Below are 18,757 nucleotides of genomic sequence, written 5' to 3' on the forward strand. Positions count from 1 at the left end.
GTCATAAGATACCAAAGGGTAAACCAGGTTGGATCAAATAAACATCCCCATCGCAGGGAGTAAGATGCCTGCAAAAAGTAGAGAACATGAAAATTCGGAGAATTATCCAAGTACCATAAGATCCATGTCACGGGGAACTTGCCAACCATGAGCCCGGCAAGCTCTCTTGAAGGCAGCGACTGCTTCACCGACTCCATAATCCTGGCGACCTCCTATAGCCAGGCGCGCCGGTCGAGGATCTGTGCTGCTGAGAGCCATACGAACTTGCAACAGAACGCTCTCTATGCAAATTGCTGGGGACCAGCCTGAGCTGGTTAGAAGTTCCATACACATGGCTCCTCCGGCGGTAACATGTCCACCTCCCCCGAATGCGAACTCCAAGAATCGTGGGCGGATCACTCGAATGAAAGGTGGGTCTATGGGAAACTGGGGTGGGAACCGAAGCTCAAGCACAACGCTTTGCATATGAGCGGACTTGAGTTCCTGTGCCAAGGGCAATGCAGGATCAAAGCTGTGTAGCTCAACAATCCATTGATACATACTGGTGATAACATTGGGATCCATGTACCAACCGAGTTCTGCAAGATCCTCCTTTTCCTGTGTTTTCAGTACTGCCTGGAAGTGCTTTTGAAGTAATCTCGTGGCAGGCGTAGATGCATAACGTGGCAGTGCAATCAATGGTAGGGTTTCTCTATCCAAGCAATCTGGGACAAAATCCGTCTTAGATACCGAAGTACGAGGACTAACAAGCAATTGCTCGTTCTCTTCAAGCCGAGTCCGGGAAGACTGAACAGGAGCATTTTCGAATATCTCATCCTCAAGTTCATCGTCGGATATCAATAGATTGAGATCAGTTGTTGCCGTTAAAACGCTCACGCAATCATCTTGAGGTGGGTTGCTGAATACTTCTTGACCACCCGGGGCGTCTGGAACCATCAACCGCGAATTTGACGAGTTTGGAGTCTCGATACCAAATAGTCGACGACGTTGACTGCTGAATGCTGATAGGGGAATTGTAATGGGTACGTTGCTTGGGCCCCTGGCTAGGTAATTCTTATCCTGCTCATAATATGGAATGGATTCCTTGGGAGCGGGTGTGTGTTGCGGAAGAACGGTATGATGTCCGACAAACAGATATCTCGGTTGAATCCAGTCCAGCTGTTTGACAACGAAGTGCGGCTTGGTACAGACAAATTGTGACGGGCTGTTGACTACCTCATTCAAGGAGAGCACACGAGCAACACACAACTCGCTATGTGGCCAGTTAGAGTGAGGCAAAGCTTCACGACTGTAGCCCATGGAGATGTCGAAAATGCTGGACAGATAAACGCCGTCACCGCACGCTCTACCATTGGTGATTTTTTTGAAGTTGAGCCCTTCCCGTAAAATGCTGTGCCAATTACAGACTTGACTTCCATGCCATGCAAATAATGTTGGTTTCTTCATGTTTTTGATCAAGGCTTGCATTTCGATAGCACGCAGAAAGCGTTCTTCTTTATCAGGGGCACCCTGAACAAGTAGAAACTGTGTGTAACCATTCATTCCGCGGATGAGGTGACTTGGATCAGCATGGTCTTGAAGAATACACGATCGGTTGGATGCAATGATCCAACGGAGCATATCATGCGCAGCGGGAGTTATCCGCTCGCGCCATAATGCGAGTGAGTTCTCAGAACTTGAACTTCCCAGGAAATCCACCATTTCTGAGACTTTCGGAAGAGTATCCAGTATGATCATCATCATCTTCTGCTTCTCAAAAGGTCCCAAAAGATCGAAATTCTGATCATAACGCACAAAATTCACATCAGTTTTATCAGGCACATTGTCGATTTTTGAGCTCGTAGCCTTAAACGGGGTTGTAAGGCTGAGACGGTTCTTTGTTCTGTCGATCTCGATCACTCGGAAGTGGGAGAGAATCGGACTGCCATTCACATCGTTTTCGATAAAAATCCAATCGCCCAGCCTGATTCCACTTGCGGAAAGCTCTGGAAAATCCATGGTCATCTTGGATAAATTCAGACGAGCAATGAGATAAGAGGGGCTAACAAGTGTGGAAGGAACCTTGATACCTAAGCCCGTTGGAAAATCTTCAAGGAGACCTGCGTGCGCTCTGGCGTATGCCAAAGATATAAGCAAGTCGACAACAAGTGGCTGTGTTCGAATTTCGTGTTCAAGACAAGGACCCAGTCCATAAATCATATACTGATAGAGACATAACTCTCGGGAACAGACATATGGCTTTAAGGACTCAACCTGGTCTCCGGTCTTGCAGTGGCAAACAAGACAGAACTCTGTGCACCTAACAAAGTGACGAAGGAAAAACTGCATAACAACAAGAGGGAATGATGTTTTGCTCAAATCAAGTTGCATTTCCTTGTAATGATCCGAGGTCAGAAGGCTGGTCGGAGGCGATAACCAAGTGTCTTCCTGGTGAAACTGAGGATCGCTTGCATCTTCGGGAGCAGGCGCTCTGCCTTGGCAGAATTGAAACAAGAGCTCCGCGCTTGTCCATGAAATGCCATGCTCTTTCCGGAGAGAGAGGATTCTGAACAGCCGTTCATTGAGAAGTTTGTGTAGTGCCGCCCCGATAAACACTGGCCTGATGTTATTCACAGGCTCTGGTTCAGTCGATACTGGCTCGGGTGCATTGGATGACCCGGCTGGTTCGTCTTCGGGTCTAATCTTGAGTGGCCAGGGTGCCGAGGACGTCGTCTTGGTTGTGTGTGGTTGTGGGAATAATCGAGGAGATCTGAATGGGAGGAATTGGAGAAGAGCATCATTGAAAGTCGCAGGTCGATAAGAGTCACAAAGTCCGACACGCATTTGAACAAATGTGTCTGCTTGGTCACCCATTTCGAAGATCTTTTGCATATTCTGATATCCGTGGGGATACCGAATCAAGAGCACCAGGTATTCTGAGGATTGTACAGACCATGTCTGCATAGCCTCTTCTGAGATACCCAGCTTGGAAATGCGGCGAGCGATGGACAAGATAAGTTCGCTTTTCTGGCTTCCTACATAGCCAACCTTGAACCCCGCTTCCTTGACAAGACGCAGATCCTGGCGAAGCCGAGCAAGAACTAGAGGTGCCAGTCTGGGAACAGACTTGTAAAGACCGAATGTTGTTTCACCGTCAGAGAAATCTTCAATGTCTTCACTATCGCTGTGGACATATTCAGACTCCTGGTCCGACTTTTCAATTGACTCTTTCGTGGCATGAAGTGTATTGTAGACCATGCGATCGATTAAAAACAAAACTTCACCGACAGAAGCGCGGGCGAAGACGCCGCTGTCTTGGGCGTGCTCCAAGGCCTTAGTAACAGGGGCAGCGACATTATCAGAAGATGTGAAGACCACAAAGCTGTGAGCTTTGGGGTAATCGGAAGCGTCTGAGGCTCAAAGTTAGTGTGGGTCTGCCGAGGCCCGAAACCTGAGAGTCGAGACTGGTCACTCTAGTAAATAAGGCTTTGGGGGATCCACTTACCAGATACAACGGCCTGGAACTCGATTTTGGCCTCCAATTCCGGGTCTTGGAAAATGAAAGCGACCGAGCCATCGAACTCTCCGGGCTGGATTTTACTCAGGCGTGGGTAGTCATGCGAGGCGGCGGCAGCATGCACGTCGCTACGGAATGATTTGATTGGCATTACGGTGGTGAGTCAATCAACAAACCAAGTGAAAGGAGGGGAAGATAAAGGGGTCCAAAGAGCAAAGCAAATGAGTAGGAGAAGACTTCGATGAGTGATAGAGATGGGGAGAATAAACCATGGGATTATGGAATAGATGTGGACAGCAAGATGGTTTGGAAGAAGTGGAGGGGCAAATGTGGAAGGGGACGATGGGCAAATTCGTGAAAAGTGTGAACTTCAAGAAATTCAAAGAAAACCTTGAAGGAAAACTGACAGATAAAAAGAGAGAGAAAAAGAAAATCGAACGAGGAGATTTGGGGGAAAACAGAAGGAGGAAGAGGAAGAGGGATGAAGTACTTCATTTGAGGCTACCTCCAATCAACCCAGGCAAACTAGTCAAGGGCCAAGGCCAACAAACCCTCTCCAGCTTCAAGATACTTGACACTGTTTAAAAACAATGCATCTTTTTTTATCTAACTTTTGCCCTCAAGCTGATTTCTTCTCGAAATATAAATACTTGATATTATGCTTATACTTATCTTTCACTTTTTATCATAAAACGCGGAGGGCTCTAGGCTGCTAGCCCAGTTGGAAAGATAGTTGTGTACCTATTACTAGTACTCAGCAAGTGAAGTATATCAAAACCTCCGTTTCTGTTTGATTGCAAGATGATGCGTAGATCATCGATTAAGATCCATGGATCCATGGGCGGCAGATCCAGTCTATTACAGTCGTCGTCTATGACTCCACAGTACTAATATAGTATATACCACGGTTTAATTAAGCTTCGTACCTGTCACCTTAGCTAAGCAAAGTTATCATACACAAATTCATACTTACCTTCTATAGAACCTATTCTCCGACAATGCCATCCGAGACACATATACTCCCTTTCCCCCCCTTGAAGAAACTTTCAAAGAGAATGTGACTCGAACGCGCCAACTTTCAAAGCAAATCCACGCCATTGTCTTGGCAGCCCATATAGATCTATGGAAAGATCAACAATGCTTCACATACAAATGACCTGATCAGCCAGGCCTGCACGTCACCCTGCCATATGGCCTTTTCCCACTGAAACAAGATCTTGAAAACCGGCCACATACCCCAGAACTGGGTTTTCTCCACTCGTGGAGTCGATCTCCCCTCGATCCGCAGTCTTGGAATTCCACATCCCCTTCGCCCAAGATGGATATACGTCAGCGTGGAATGCCGCGCGATTGACACAACCTGGAAAGGGTCCAAATGATAAAAAAAACACAAATCTTACTCCACACACTTAAAGCTCGTGGCCACGCTACTTCAATCCGCTCCGGCTAAACCAGTGTTCTGGAATTGGCATCGGCCATACGGTATACCGTACATAGTACCTTCCGCAAGCAGCCTCAAAAAACAACATCGAAGACCCACACCACCTGCATTTTTCATGAACACATTCTAGATTCTTGTGAGTTCTCAACATCTCCGCAACTCTCTGTGCCCCTCTCTCCCCGCTTGAAATCGAAAGACGGGCCAGGGTCAAACAAGAAAAAAAATATAGCATGGTCGCCTGGGCTAACGTGCATCGCGCGCCTTCTCGGTAGAAATATATACAACCATGGCGCACGACTGCCCCAAAGCAGAAAATGGCCGCAAATCCCGCCTCCGCCAATTCCTCATGGAAGACATCCGCGAAGACCTCCTCCTCGAATGCGAACTTCTCATCCTCTCCTTCGCAACAGGTCTCCAAGACGCCGCCGCCTGGCCCGACTACTCCTGCTTCGCCTCAAACCAAACAGGCAACACGCTCTTCCTCGCAATCGGCGTAGCAGGCCTAACCAAGAACGCATACAGCTTCCCCAACATCGGCGTCAGCTTAAGCCTCTTTGTGGCCGGCGGCTTCATAATGGGCCAGCTCGGAAACTATATCGGGGTGCGGCGGCGGATCTGGCTGTTACTCAGCAACCTCATCCAGACGGTGTTTGTGTTCTGTGCGCTGATCGTTCAGCATCGATGGCCCATTCAGCGCGATGGGCCTGCTGCATTGGCTGTTATTGCTTTGTTGGCTTTTTCGTCCGGCGGCCAGGTTGCTATGAGTCGGTCTTTGAAGATTACGGAGATCACGACGGCGATGGCGACGGCTGCATTTATCGATTTGGTGATAGATCCGGATTTGGCCAGGTTGAAGAATCGCTTGAGGAATCGGAGGGTCATGTTTCTTGTTATGTTGACGGCGGGTTGTTTTGTTGGTGCTTTTGCGCAGAGGGAGATTGGTTCCAGGTTTCCGATCTTGTTGTGTGCGATTGGGAAGGCGTTAGTTTGTGTTGCGGTGCTTTTTAATCGGCCTGTTGAGATGTCGAGGTCGCCTTCAAGTTCGACGCAGACCTTGAAGGTTTAGCGTCTTCACCTTTTCAGGGCCTATACATGCATGACTGCATGACCGCTACACATGTTCAAATGTTCATATATCAGTACAGTAAATGTCACGATAGATTGTACTTAATATTGGACATATTCTTTGCAGATCTGAACCCACGGACTGTCACATTGAAAGCGGACCTTGAAACCGATTCATACATTCTAGATAGAACTTGCGCATAGATCCCACCTCCCAAGCAACAAAACCTCACGCCTCCTCAGCCTCAAGCGCCTTAACAACCGACTCCCTGGCCCCCACCCCCGCCGCCAAAGCCGCATACTTAGGCCACAGCGCCTTCATATCCCACGACCTCGCGCCCCACCGATAAAACACAAACAAATAAGCATCAACAGCCGTAAACCGCTCCCCCACCGCATGCACCCCCGTCAACTTCCCCTCCACCAGATCAAACGTACCCATAATCGACTCCCGCGCCTTATCCCTAATCCCCTCCAGCACGCCCTCGTCCTCACTAGTCGTAAACCGCCCCGGCCGGAAAAGCGACCCGAACGCCGCCGCGTGCAGAGACGTAGACAGCCACGAAAGCCACTCGTAGACACGCACTGACTCGAGCGTCCCGGGGGCTCCGAGGAGCGCTAGGCTAGGCGCTAGATTACCGATGGCGGTCTGGATGGCGATGTTCTCGGTTATTACGGTGTCGTCGATTGTTAGCACGGGGATCTTGGCTTTGGGGTTTTTGGCTCGCAGCTCGGGTGTTAGGCCGGCCACTTCTTTGGAGAGTGTGAAGGGGAGCTTGGTTTCGTGGAGGAGGATGTGCGGGGCGAGGGAGCAGGCGCCTGGGTAGTAGTAGAGTTTTATGGTGGACATGGTGGTTGGTCTGGGTTTTGTGATCCAGGTTGTTGGGAGGTGGAATGGGTTAAGAGGGTTTTTGGAGGACTAGGTGAGGATGGGGATTGTTGATAAGATAGAAGTTTGGAGAGGGGATGTACTACATAGGGGACATGGTTTTTAATAAAGATGTTTGTAGGACATCAGGTGGTGCATGTGGGATGTACGGAGTCGGATTTCGGAGTAAGCCCGTATGTATTACAGTATGCATGTGCATGCATGTGGCTGAAGGCTGAAGCATTAATAATGCTTGCAAGTAACTGGTAACTAGTAGTAGTAACTACTAGTATACTAGTTGAGTTGCGTGGTGATTGGTGGAAGCATTTAAAGTGCATACAATTGCAGCCTTGCAGGAATACATTCCGCTACGGCTTCATAATCAGATCACTGCTGACCAAGTTATGCATGTTGATTTCTAATAAGGTGCTCGGGTGAGCTGGATCAATGGATGTGTCACAGGTGGTTGTGGTTGTTAACACGCCGAGCTAGAAACCTTATGAAAAGAGTAGGCGTCTTGATTGTTGATTATAAATGCAGATACGTCGAGCTTACGTGCCCAGGGTGAACTGGACTGGGCTTGGTGTGGGATGAACGAGGTACTAGTAGACTCGTAGCTTTGCTTTGCTTACCTGGAGTATGAGTCATGCATGACCTTTCCCGATCATAGAGCACTGCTGTTGGATGGTACTTGTTGGGATACATGTAATTCCGGGGCTGGGATGGGCTCTGGCTAGCCAAGGTGGGCAATTCATGCTTCTTAGCGGTATATTAACGCGCAAGATAATTAAGTCTTAGAAAATACAGCGGACGTGTTATATGTGACCAAGTATTTTATTACAATGCAATCTCATCTACTCAAAACTCATGTTTATTAGGTGGACAAGGAATTGATTGTGAAGTCTAATTCAGGGGAATCCAATCGCAATTAAAAAGCGAGTACACATCTCTATGGGCAATACCCAAACGTAAATAAAAAGGTGAAAATCAAAAGCAAAACAACCAGTTATATTTACTGGTTGCGCTCGAAGTAACCCTCAGTCTCGAGCATGAGGATGATCTCGTGCACGATGCTGCGGACAGACTGCTTGGAGGTGTCGACAGTGAGGTTGGCGTTGGTGGGAGCCTCATAGGGGTCATCGACACCGGTGAAGCCCTTGATCTCACCACGGCGAGCGCTGGCGTAGATACCGCGCTTGTCGGTCTTCTCACAGTACTCGAGGGGAGTGGCGACGTGGACAAGGAAGAACTGACCAGCCTGGGAGACGGCGTCCTTGGCGTACTTGCGGGAGCGCTCGTAGGGGGCAATGGGGGCAGCGATGACGGCGGCACCGGCGCGGGTGAGCTCGGAGGCGACGAAGGAGATACGCTGGATGTTGGTGTGGCGGTCCTCGGCGGTGAAGCCCAGCTCGGAGGAGAGCTCGTGGCGGACGGTGTCACCCAGGAGCAGGGAGACGGAGCGGCCACCCTGCTGGTTGAGAGTAACCTGCAGGGCGCGGGCGATGGCGTCCTTGCCGGAGTTCATGTAACCGGTCAGGAAGATGGTGAAACCCTGGGTGGCGCGGGGAGGGTTGGACTCGCGGAGAATCTTGACGACCTCGGGGTAGGAGAACCACTCGGGGATGTGGGCGCCGGAGCGCAGACGGCGGCGCAGCTCGGTGCCGGAGATGTTGAGGGTCTTGACGCCCTGGGGCACCTGGTCGACGGGGCGGTACTCGTCGGAGTCGGGGAGGTAGGTGACCATCTGGAACTCGACGACCTCGATGCCGAGCTCGTCCTTGTACTTCTCGACGGCGTGCTGGGCGTCGTAGGGACCGTAGAAGTCCTCACCCTTGGAGTTGGATCCGGGACCGGCGTGGTCACGACCGACAATGAAGTGGGTGGCACCGTGGTTCTTGCGGATGATGGCGTGCCAGATGGCCTCGCGGGGACCACCCATACGCATGGCAAGGCCGAGCAGACCCAGGACGGCCATGCCGTTGGGGTAGCTGGGCAGAAGAGCCTGGTAGGCGCGGACACGGGTGAAGTGGTCAATGTCACCGGGCTTGGTGAGACCGACAACGGGGTGGATCAGGACATTGGCCTGGCGGGAGCGAGCAGCGCGAACGGTCAATTCACGGTGAGCACGGTGCATGGGGTTACGGGTCTGGAAAGCGACGACGCGGGACCAGCCCAGCTTGTCGAAGTGAATACGGAGCTCAGCGGGGGTGTCTGGAGAGGTAAAGAGATAGGTGTTAGATCAATTGCTTGCAAGAAAGCCATCGCCCAATTAATGGGGAGGTTTGGGGGTAGACCCCCCCCCAAAAAAAAAAAATCAAGAAAAAACTTACAGCGAAGAGCGACATAGTCGTAGTGGTTGAGCTTGTTGACAGCATCAATCTTACCACCAATGTAGTACTCCTGGGCGGTCTCCTCCAGGTACTTGATGGCCGGGTGCTCAGGGTCACCACCGAAAACGAGCTTACCCTCCTTGGTCCTAAATAAGGGGAAACATCCACGTCAGCGCTGCCCCACCACCAAAAAGCACGGCCCTTGATCTCTCATAGTACGTAAAAGTTTTGACGTCAAGCCCATGGCCAGAACCGCCACTCGCATCCAGGGTCAAAAAAGGGGGGAGAAGGATCCATCCGAAACGAAACCAATTGTCATGGAGCAATCGCAACTCCAGAATACCCAGCTTGGAAAAAAAAAATTTCCCATAACCGGTTCGTCTCGGAGACAGATCGGGGATAAATGCGGCGAAATCGGAGATCCCCCTCCATGAAGAGCCCCTCCCCCAAAATTTTATTGCCCGAACACGAGACCACGAGAACGCAAACTTCAAGATCAAAAGGGAAAGAGTTTTTTTTTTTTGGTTTCAAAACTCACTTGTCAGGGCGGTAGATATCGTCAATGGTCAGGATGGCGAGGTTACGCTCGTCACGGAAATCGCGCAGGGTGATGCGGGTACCGGCCTGCAGCTTGTTTTGGTCGATAGTCTGCTTGCTGACGTCGAGGGTAATGGGCATGGAGAAGACATTGCCATCAGCAAGGCGGCAGTCCTCGCAGACGCTAGGAAAGAGTTAGATATTGCGTGATCGAATTCCAATGGCATCATTTCTAGGCATACCCGTTGTAGTCGGTCTGGTTCATGAAACCTAGGCGGTGAGATGCAAATTAGTCCATTGCCCCTCTACTAATGCACGGCATATGCAGGGTTCCCCTCCGGAATAGAGGGGAGTAGGTGTAAAAAAAAAAAAAAAAAAAAAAAAGTAATTGGATTAAAACTCACCCTCCAGAGGAGAGAAACCACCGTTCATGATCAACTCCAAATCACACAGCTGGCGCTCGGAGAGGACAATGGCAGGGAGAGTCTCGGCCTCAGCGATGAGCTCCTGTTGGCGAGGAGCATCGCGGGCAATCAGGTCCTTGAGGACACCACCGTGGGGAGCGTTGGCCATGATGTATGTGATGGGTATATGGGGGTATAGGGAAAAAAAAAAGGGCACTTTTGGAGAGGAATGCGCCAGGTAATATACAAGGAAATAAAAGTGGAGGATTACAAAGGGAAAAATCCCGTCTTATCAATTAACCAAGCTTCGGAGTCGTACGTCTCCCGGTGACAATCATGGCCTGGACAGTCGTCAACTGTGGGTCTTACTGGAGTCTTGGCTGCGCCGCATCATCCAGACAGAATCGCTGAACCAGGGGAACTCGGGACTATCAATTCCTCTTTGACGTTTCGGATTTAATCGTTTTTCTTTTTTTTCTCTCTCAATTTACTGATTATTTCTTTTCTTCTCCTCAGGATTCCACGTACGTGTTGCTTTTCCTGCTTCATTCCAGGGTCTCAGGTGTATGGGGTTCCGTGGTTTCATCTAACCTTTTTTATTTTATTTTTATGCATGTAGAGCGTTTACAGTACAAGTCCATTGATGATCGCAATTCCTTCATGTCATATATAGAGTGCACATGTGGACAAGTGAACTACTAGTGGTCAATATTTCCAATGTCAAACATAGTTCGAAACGGCAGAGGTATAAGCATTTTCAACTTCCGGAGCTAGAGGCAGTACGTATAGTACTAGTCTGGCCAGAGTGGCCACATTCATTGTAAACACCACACAATCCAATAGCGTCCTTGGCCACAAATGGATCATTTCTGAACATTTGAACACATGAATTTGAAACCACAGAGTCGTGTACCATGTACTCTGTACCTGAATCCCAATTGCATGCTGGACCGCGGAGATCGGGACCCGGGACCCGTACTCGTTTACAGCGGGGACGTTTCCCCCTCCCACTTCCCTGATTTTCAGGGGGCGGCATTTACTCCAGGCGACGTGGACATGGTATAAGCTCTATGGAGAACTCAGCCTCCAGGTGACGAACCCTTTAACTTCCCCTGATTTTCCCCTGAATTGATATCTTTTTTTAAAAAAACTTCATGCATATGTGAATAAGTTACAGTATTATATACTTCATGGCTGGTCCTCATACCACGTGACCTGCGTCACGCAACCTCCGCCAAAAATGTCGTGATTTCAGTTCTCGATTCATCCGAAAATCCAAAGCTTGGCATCCTGACTTGAAGGATCCACTTTGCCTCTTTCGGGTATTGGCTACGTACCTGCCCAGTTCTCGTTTTTTTCTGCTTCTCCACGGAATGGATCAATGGTAGAATTCGGGCAATAATTGTCGGAGTTCAGTGGGATTGGAATGTCGGGGAGAAAGACCCTGAAGTAGTCCCTGAGAATAGATTGAACTTTGAATCGAGTCCCTGGAAAGTCCCAGGGGAAAAAAAAAAACTCAATTGCTTAATGTGGTATCTGGCTTATGTACATGTACAGATCAAGATCAAAATCAAAATCTATCTTCCACTGAGCTGAACGGAAACTGAGACTGGAACTGGAACTGGAACTGGAATGGGGGGAAAACGTTGTGAAAAAATGTGTTCGAAGAACTCCGGGGAAATAAAATATAATATCAATACCCAATGCACGCGTCGTCATCACCCCGCGGTGATGGTCTTGTTGCTAAAATCAATCCCATACCATCCTAGTACCTCCACAGTCGGGTGCGACGCAGAATTGTACCCATCAACCAGGTAATCCTGGATCTCCGACTCAGATTGTTGCGCCATGGACATCGACCCGGTCTTTTCCAGAATATAAAGCACCGCCACCTGCGAGAACTCCACGACCCCTGATGGAACACTGGTCGCCGTGGCTGTGGCTGTGGCTCCGGTGCCGGTCGTGGTTGCCGTGGACGAACTCGTGGTGGTTGCCGTGGATTCGTCAGCGGTACTGGACGAACTGGTTCCAGTTCCAGAGTCGTATAGGATGCCGTTGGAGGTTTTCATCGCGCGCGCATGCTCCACGTGCGATACACCGTTCAACCCGGCCACCTTGGATGGTGTTCGGGTGACTTTTTCGTCACTTGATTCGGGCGTATCGGTTTCGACGAGGATCGCGCGACGGGCGTTATCGCTGCTGCTGCTGCTGCGGTCCACCTCGCTAAAAGCCACCAGCTTGTTCTCGCTCGAACACGTAACGTTGTTTAAGCTGAAGAGGGCCATGATGGTGACGGCGTCAAGTTCGATGCCGAACTTCGAGTCCGATTGCGCAAGTAGAGTCGGGATGGAGCTGCCCATGGTCGCGTTCTTGTCGATGCTGCCGTTGTTCACTTCGGCCGTCACGCATATGCTGTCGCCCACAACGCTGCACTGGACACCCATGTATCCCTCGGCGCATACGCAGGAACACTCGGAGCCGCTGGAGACGCTGACGCCGCCGTTTTGGCATGGTGTGGTGTGCGAGCAAGACTTGTCGGCTGCGTTTTGGGCGGGCACGGCGACCAGGAAGACTGGGAGGAGAATGGCGAGAACGACGATGATGAAGATGAGGATGCAGAGGATGATGAACCACTTTCGAGGCAAACCGCAGCATCGGCGGGCGGGTTTGGGGGCAGTCTCGGGGTTGTCGTCGTGGGAGGCGAGCGGTTCGACATTGCGCAGATTGGAGCGGCCGAAGAATACGGGCCAGGAGCTGTGTCCGTCGGGTGTTGGGTTAGGGAATGATGCCAGGATATCGGAGAGGGATCCGGAGTTGCGAGGTCGGTGTCCTGGGTACTGTTAGCCTTGAACTGCTAATTTTGATGAGACATGATTTGTTAGTTTGTATATGAAACTTACCTATTTGTCGCATGTCTGCACCGACAAGGTCAGCCCGACTGGCGGTCTTCCCGCGGTCCAGATTTGAGGCAAGGCGAGTAGCCCGTCGAATGAGATCCGACAAGCTTGAGAGACTTCCACGTTGCTCTGCGTCTCGGACGGCGTTCATGTCCAGACGGGGAGGTTTGCGTCCATTTGGTCTCTTGTCACTCATAGTCGGTGCAGCGAGAGGCAGAGCCTCAATCTCCTTTTCCAAGGCACCACGAAACGTATGATCTTCCTGTTTGGCGAAACGCGGCTTCTCGGGATCCACGCAAGACTCTCCAGACAGTGAAGAGATCGATCCCCGGCGTACAGGGCTGGGAGTGCGAATCTCGGTACGAGTGGGGGTAGGGGTAGCATTCACTACTCTCAGTACGCCTACCGTCGCCGTAGTTGCTGTCCCCGTGACGTGACTATCTCGAATAGACTCTTCCGTGGTGTGTGCGGGTGTGAGATCGGGCATATCTGGAATCGACACTTCGGATGCCGGGTTCGACTTCATGATCGTACGCATTGTCGGTCTTTGTCTCTTGCCAACGCTGGCACTACGCACGGGATAGGCGTCTTCTTCTTGTCTTTCGGCCTGTGTCTCCTGTTCGTCTTCCTCATCGCTCGACTCCTCCGAAGACTCGTCGTCTAGATACCCTTCCAGGATATCTGACTGGGGAGGCCCTGATCCCCAGCTATATGGGATAGCTCGACTGGAGGCAAAGGACCCCAGCGTATGACGGGGATCAGGGATCTCCTCTGGGATCGGGGACACGGATGATCTACGGGCCCGGCTGCTTCGCGCACCTGGAGGGCCAGCATTCAATCCACCAGGTGGACGTCGAGGTTGAGCTGGTGGCAAAGGTGGCTCTCGAGGAGGGATCGGAGCCATGGCGGGAATCGACGAAGCAGCAGAGTAAGTCGAGTGTCTGAAAAGGTCATCCGTTGTGATCGAAATGCGGGGATTCAAGTCCACGGTACTCGTGGGACTGGTGGATCCATCGCTGGTCGAGGGACGAGGAAGCTGTGACTGGTGATGCGGGTTTGGATGCGAGAATGACCTCGCCTGCCTTGTTGGGTAAGGATACGGGTTTGGGTTAATGTTCACGCTGGGTGGAGCCTCGCCACTTCGTACAGAGTAAACCGATGGCGAAGGGATCTGCGAAGGTACTTCACTAGGGCGTGGGGGCCTAAGTGGTGGGGGACCGCGGGGCGCCAGGAAACGTGGGTGCTGAGGATTCAGTGGTCGAGGCTGCAAACCTGACGCTGGGAGTGGCCATTGTGACTGGTGAGCAACTTGTCTAACTGGTGGGGGAGGTGGCGGTGGTCTGGGCATTGGCGGTGCTGTTCTTGTTGGGCGTACTCCAGCTTCCAGCATCTCACGCGCTTTCTTGACAGAGCCTGACCGGCGTGGCTCTGTTCCCGATGTGTCCGGGCTCGGGCCCGGGTTGCTTTGACTTGGGTCAACCATTGGTTCCTTTGATCTAATTGTCGAATTGCAGATCGGGTGGTTCGTATTGCGTATGTGCAGCTAGAGCTTACTCTAGCATCAAGTGGGCCGTGTCGAAGTTTGAATAACTTAAATCGGGCCAAAGTCCACAAAATCGCGAAAGTTGGACTTGCGATAAATTGGATTGCGTCGCAATGGATGGACTTTTGTTCGATTCCCTGATCGAACGGCGAAAACGAATGTATAGCGGTAAGATGCGAAACGAATGAACGGTGCTGTTTTTGAGAGAGAAAAAAACAAGAGTACTGGGATCTACAGTGACTGGCTAAAACAGTCTACCGAGAATGATAAGCTTGAATCACTGATTCAAACTGTCAAAGATCTAAAAAGGAATGTAAAGGGCATTCAATGCCGGCTGGGATGGAAAGAAAAGGGTCAGAATGCATTCTGGGGGGTAGATCATTGTCTATAGAACAGAGCTTACAGTTGAACAATGTGTTGAAAAAAGAAAGACTGAACGAGAGATGAGATGGCAGGTATCAAACCAGCGATGTTTCAAAATAACTGAGCCTGGCGTTTATTGTTCATTTTAGCTGTGATTCCAGAAATTCTCAACCCAGCCAAAGCTGACTTACACCAAAAGAGAAAAAAAAGAACAAGAGAGGGGAAGAGCCTCCAGCTCTCTTCGCGAAGTCGCTCACAAAGAAAAGGCGAGGGAAGAGGGAGAAAAAAGGACAAAAACAATGAGAATATCGGGATAGCTCTAGTCCCCAGCCTTCAAACCCTCAAACCCTCAAAAACCCCCGGTTTTAGATTAAAACCTCTAAATTCCCTGGAAGCGAAACAAAAGGGAAATACTTCCGGTGGAGTCTAACTGTGTACATAACGGGTTCGGGATATTTTAATTATTTTAATTAATCTTTTGCGCTTGTGGCTCCTTGCAATCTAATTGTGTTAATTCGATAGCTCAAGCCTTCAACTTGGAAAAAACCCCCCTTCTTCATCTCCATACACTTACGTCCTCAAGTCACCAGATCTGTATCACAGAACCGATTGATCCGGCAGACCAATCACATCCAGCACTAACATTTTTCCTAGCTTTATCAAGTGTGCAAAGATGAGAGCTTGCGACTCCCGTTGTGCCCTATCAGGTGGAAGGGATCCGGCTCGGTAATGGTAACGGGACAAAAAAACACAGGAAATCACCAGGTTCCAGACCTGAAAGGAAGACTAAAAAGACCCTGGGGCGAATCAAACGTGGGCAATGGGACCGAGCGAATGGTGACAGATCTCGACGCCAGACCAGTGGGGTTCGTTCCAGACGTTAGTCTCCGACGCTACGTCTCACGTTGAGGGGCCGTGGTCGCTTAGTCCCGCCATGTGTACGCGGAGTACACGGCAATAAGACACTGCAGCTTTCAAACTGATTTAGTGCGAAAATGTACCTACATAAAATCAAGGGGCATACATGCCAGTGTATGTACCATGGCATTGCAAATACAGCTATCAATTCTCTGTCTGACGTCGGGCCTTCTGGGAATTATGTACACAAGTACAGTACACAAGTGGAGTAGCACGGGGCTTCTGATAATTTAGTCAACACCACATGAGAAACAAGTGAAACATTCTAACGATTAAGAGAAGACGACCCGATAATACGCCTCTGGCTTTTGAGCACAGGGCAAGATGGCTTGATTTTTGTCATGGAATTGGACGCGGCCTCGGTCAATTGTGTAAATAGGCACTAAACCAAGACATGTACCCTGTCAAGCCTTAAATAGGTACGGATAACGCCTATACTTGTTTACGGCGGAGAGCGCAATCGGACGGAATTCCACCGTTCCTGTGGAAGTGCCAATTCTGACATCCTGGCCCGTGGAGTCCATGCTCGACGGAAATTCATTTTGGGTATCGCCATTATAAGCGGGTCTGTATCCTTGTTCCAAACATGGCCGATTGAACGGCAAATGATCACCGCTCGGTGACAGGTCTGCGCTTAACCGACATGAGATATTGGGATCGCTCATAAGGATCTGCTCTGCCTAAATGGTGATCTAGCCCCCAAGCTCGACCCGTAGTTTGTTGATCTTGTCCTCAAGAGTGCGCATCTCCACCACCACCGCAGCCAATGCTGGCACCTCGTTTGAAATACCACCGGTAAAGGATTTTTGAGCAGTGCGTAATGATGGAGGCACTAGGATTCCGTACCAGTGTATAGGATCGTTGGATCTAGTCTTCTTGGGAGGCTTGGACTTGGCCGTGGGTGTGACAGGGGTGGAATCCTCAACTGGCGAATCACTTTTGGCCGTAGCGTCCGTGTCGAGTTGCGTTGTCTCCTTGGATTCGGAGTCTTTGGGCTGCGATTCTTCGTTTGCATCGGCTTTCTCTTCGGGCTGGGGGTTTGGAGTGGTTTCCATGTTGAACAGGTACCCTGTCTCGTGCGATTGCGTGTTGCTGGTCTCTGTCAACTCTGTCGAGTCTGTGGATTCGTCCTCTGGCCCGTTTTGGATCGAACTGTTTGCATCGACAGGTCAATAAATGATTCAGCCCAATGGTTTGATTCGGGTCGACATACATCTTCCTGGTTGCCTTCATCCGTTCGTCGTAGTAGTCAGCGCCATATCGTCGACCGGGAGGACAGGTGTAGTTTGCGTGGGCGAGGGCAAGAAATCCCTAGATGGTATTAGCAGCGCACTAATATCACGACAGAATATAACAGAAAATCGTACCGAGGAAAACTGTTTCGCAAGCCCAGACTGTAGTTCCTGCTGTCGATCAAGTAGGTGCAGGTATTGTTCCAGAAGAACATCCAGGGACTGGAGCAACTCCGATGAAGCTCCAGTGGTCTCCGCGGGCTTCGCCTCCACGTCAGGAGCCTCCGACCCCGATCGCGATGCAGGAGGCGTGGGTATCTGCAGCATCATGAGCGACAGAAAGAATGAATAGTATACTCTGGTCAAACACCCAGCAATTGAGGAATGTGACGCTAGATGTTTGTGGGGGGGGGGGAAGAAGAACCGTGGAGCAGGAAGCTCGGCCCCGGTAACTCCGTCATTGGCGACTCCGAAACGCAAAAGAATTTCCCGCCCTGCGCTTTCTCCGAAGTCACAACTCTCTTCACTCTTCACCCCCGACCATCTTTGATTAGCACTGCTATTGTGTTATTTCCTCCAACGTATCTAATACCTATCGAACTCGTTTGGTTTCGATACTTCCCCTCGATCGCCCTGTGATACCGCCCGGAACCCGAACCGCCACCTTCATCAACTCCGCAATAAACCCTACAGTCGCGCAAAGCATCCTTTGTACGAGCGTTATCAGCAATCTGTCAAATCAAAAGGACGATACATTCTTTCATCTTTTGAACAAACTCCAACGATTAGACCTGTTAGTGGTAGTGATATCTTGGGGCACGGTGACACCGATATCTAACGTTCAATCACTCCGATAGTTCGAATTCATTCGCGCTGTGTCTATCAACTTCTTGAAGAACTACACAATCTCCTTTCTTCACTCAAAAGCTTTCATCATGTCTGTCGCTAGCTTGCACCGTGAAACCGGCTTCCAGGTGCGGTCTTTGGTAAGTCCTCTGTGATATTCATGACATTCACCCAATATCAAACTGAGTGTTTCAATCCACCTGAACTGTCTGCCTTTTTACTAATCTTACTATTTTTTCAAATAGTTCCGTTCTCTGATGCGCCAATCCACCCAGTTCTCCAACTACAACTTCCGCGAGTTCGCCCGCCGCAAGACCCGCGACTCATTCCGCGAGCACCAAAACGAGTCGGAGGACCGCCGGATACAGGAGCTGATTCAGACTGGTCTGCAGGAACTCCGTTTACTCAAGGTCAGTTGATATGTTATTTCTGGGCGGGCAGAGAATGAAATGGGGACATGAGGGGATTGTTTCCATTCCTTATTATATGCCCCCAAGAACGCGCCACATTGCCCTTTCACCCTTTTACTTCCCTATCAAAAAGAATAATACTGACTTTTCTTACAGAGACAAACCATTATCAGCCAATTCTACCAGATGGACAAGTTGGTGGTGGAGGGTCAGAAGACAGTAAGCGCTTCCATTTAATGGGGGTCGAGCTGCTCGGCTAATACCTAATGCTCCCCAGGGCAAGGAGACCGGCGATCATGGAAGCATTGTTCGTCAGAAAGAACCTGGGTATGTTCTTTTTTCTTGGAAAATGCACTTAAATCCTGCGCCTTTACTAACGCGCATACTAGCTGGAACTAATCAAGATG

The 18,757-nt window shown here is 50.2% G+C and overlaps 7 protein-coding genes across 7 annotated transcripts; 2 read left to right on the plus strand and 5 right to left on the minus strand.

Moving 5' to 3' along the window:
• Positions 1-102: 102 nt before the first annotated feature.
• Positions 103-3,647, minus strand: N7466_006128 (putative ubiquitin conjugating enzyme; the record flags this gene model as incomplete). The annotated part of the gene is made up of 2 exons (XM_057165525.1): positions 103-3,389; positions 3,485-3,647. The coding sequence occupies 2 exons, from the start codon at positions 3,645-3,647 to the stop codon at positions 103-105; spliced, it is 3,450 nt and encodes a 1,149-aa protein (XP_057021124.1).
• A 1,576-nt stretch (positions 3,648-5,223) lies between these two features.
• N7466_006129 (YoaK family protein) lies at positions 5,224-6,003 on the plus strand (the record flags this gene model as incomplete). Its single annotated transcript, XM_057165526.1, has 1 exon — positions 5,224-6,003. One exon carries the CDS (start codon positions 5,224-5,226, stop codon positions 6,001-6,003), a length of 780 nt encoding a protein of 259 aa, XP_057021125.1.
• A 228-nt stretch (positions 6,004-6,231) lies between these two features.
• Positions 6,232-6,852, minus strand: N7466_006130 (uncharacterized protein; the record flags this gene model as incomplete). The annotated part of the gene is made up of 1 exon (XM_057165527.1): positions 6,232-6,852. The coding sequence occupies one exon, from the start codon at positions 6,850-6,852 to the stop codon at positions 6,232-6,234; it is 621 nt and encodes a 206-aa protein (XP_057021126.1).
• A 1,030-nt stretch (positions 6,853-7,882) lies between these two features.
• sC (sulfate adenylyltransferase) lies at positions 7,883-10,310 on the minus strand (the record flags this gene model as incomplete). The annotated part of the gene is made up of 5 exons (XM_057165528.1): positions 7,883-9,081; positions 9,201-9,346; positions 9,739-9,921; positions 9,980-10,007; positions 10,142-10,310. The coding sequence occupies 5 exons, from the start codon at positions 10,308-10,310 to the stop codon at positions 7,883-7,885; spliced, it is 1,725 nt and encodes a 574-aa protein (XP_057021127.1).
• Positions 10,311-11,859: 1,549 nt separating this feature from the next.
• N7466_006132 (uncharacterized protein) lies at positions 11,860-14,521 on the minus strand (the record flags this gene model as incomplete). The annotated part of the gene is made up of 2 exons (XM_057165529.1): positions 11,860-12,971; positions 13,042-14,521. 2 exons carry the CDS (start codon positions 14,519-14,521, stop codon positions 11,860-11,862), a joined length of 2,592 nt encoding a protein of 863 aa, XP_057021128.1.
• Positions 14,522-16,554: 2,033 nt separating this feature from the next.
• Positions 16,555-17,424, minus strand: N7466_006133 (uncharacterized protein; the record flags this gene model as incomplete). Its single annotated transcript, XM_057165530.1, has 3 exons — positions 16,555-17,014; positions 17,076-17,173; positions 17,230-17,424. The coding sequence occupies 3 exons, from the start codon at positions 17,422-17,424 to the stop codon at positions 16,555-16,557; spliced, it is 753 nt and encodes a 250-aa protein (XP_057021129.1).
• A 605-nt stretch (positions 17,425-18,029) lies between these two features.
• On the plus strand, positions 18,030-18,749 carry N7466_006134 (LYR motif-containing protein; the record flags this gene model as incomplete). The annotated part of the gene is made up of 5 exons (XM_057165531.1): positions 18,030-18,080; positions 18,186-18,350; positions 18,507-18,569; positions 18,628-18,677; positions 18,740-18,749. The coding sequence occupies 5 exons, from the start codon at positions 18,030-18,032 to the stop codon at positions 18,747-18,749; spliced, it is 339 nt and encodes a 112-aa protein (XP_057021130.1).
• Between the last annotated feature and the right edge of the window lie 8 nt (positions 18,750-18,757).

The sequence above is a fragment of the Penicillium verhagenii genome (genome assembly GCF_028828195.1).
Source record: "Penicillium verhagenii strain IBT 33310 chromosome Unknown utg000006l_segment0_segment0, whole genome shotgun sequence".
NCBI classification, from domain to species: Eukaryota; Fungi; Ascomycota; class Eurotiomycetes; order Eurotiales; family Aspergillaceae; genus Penicillium; species Penicillium verhagenii.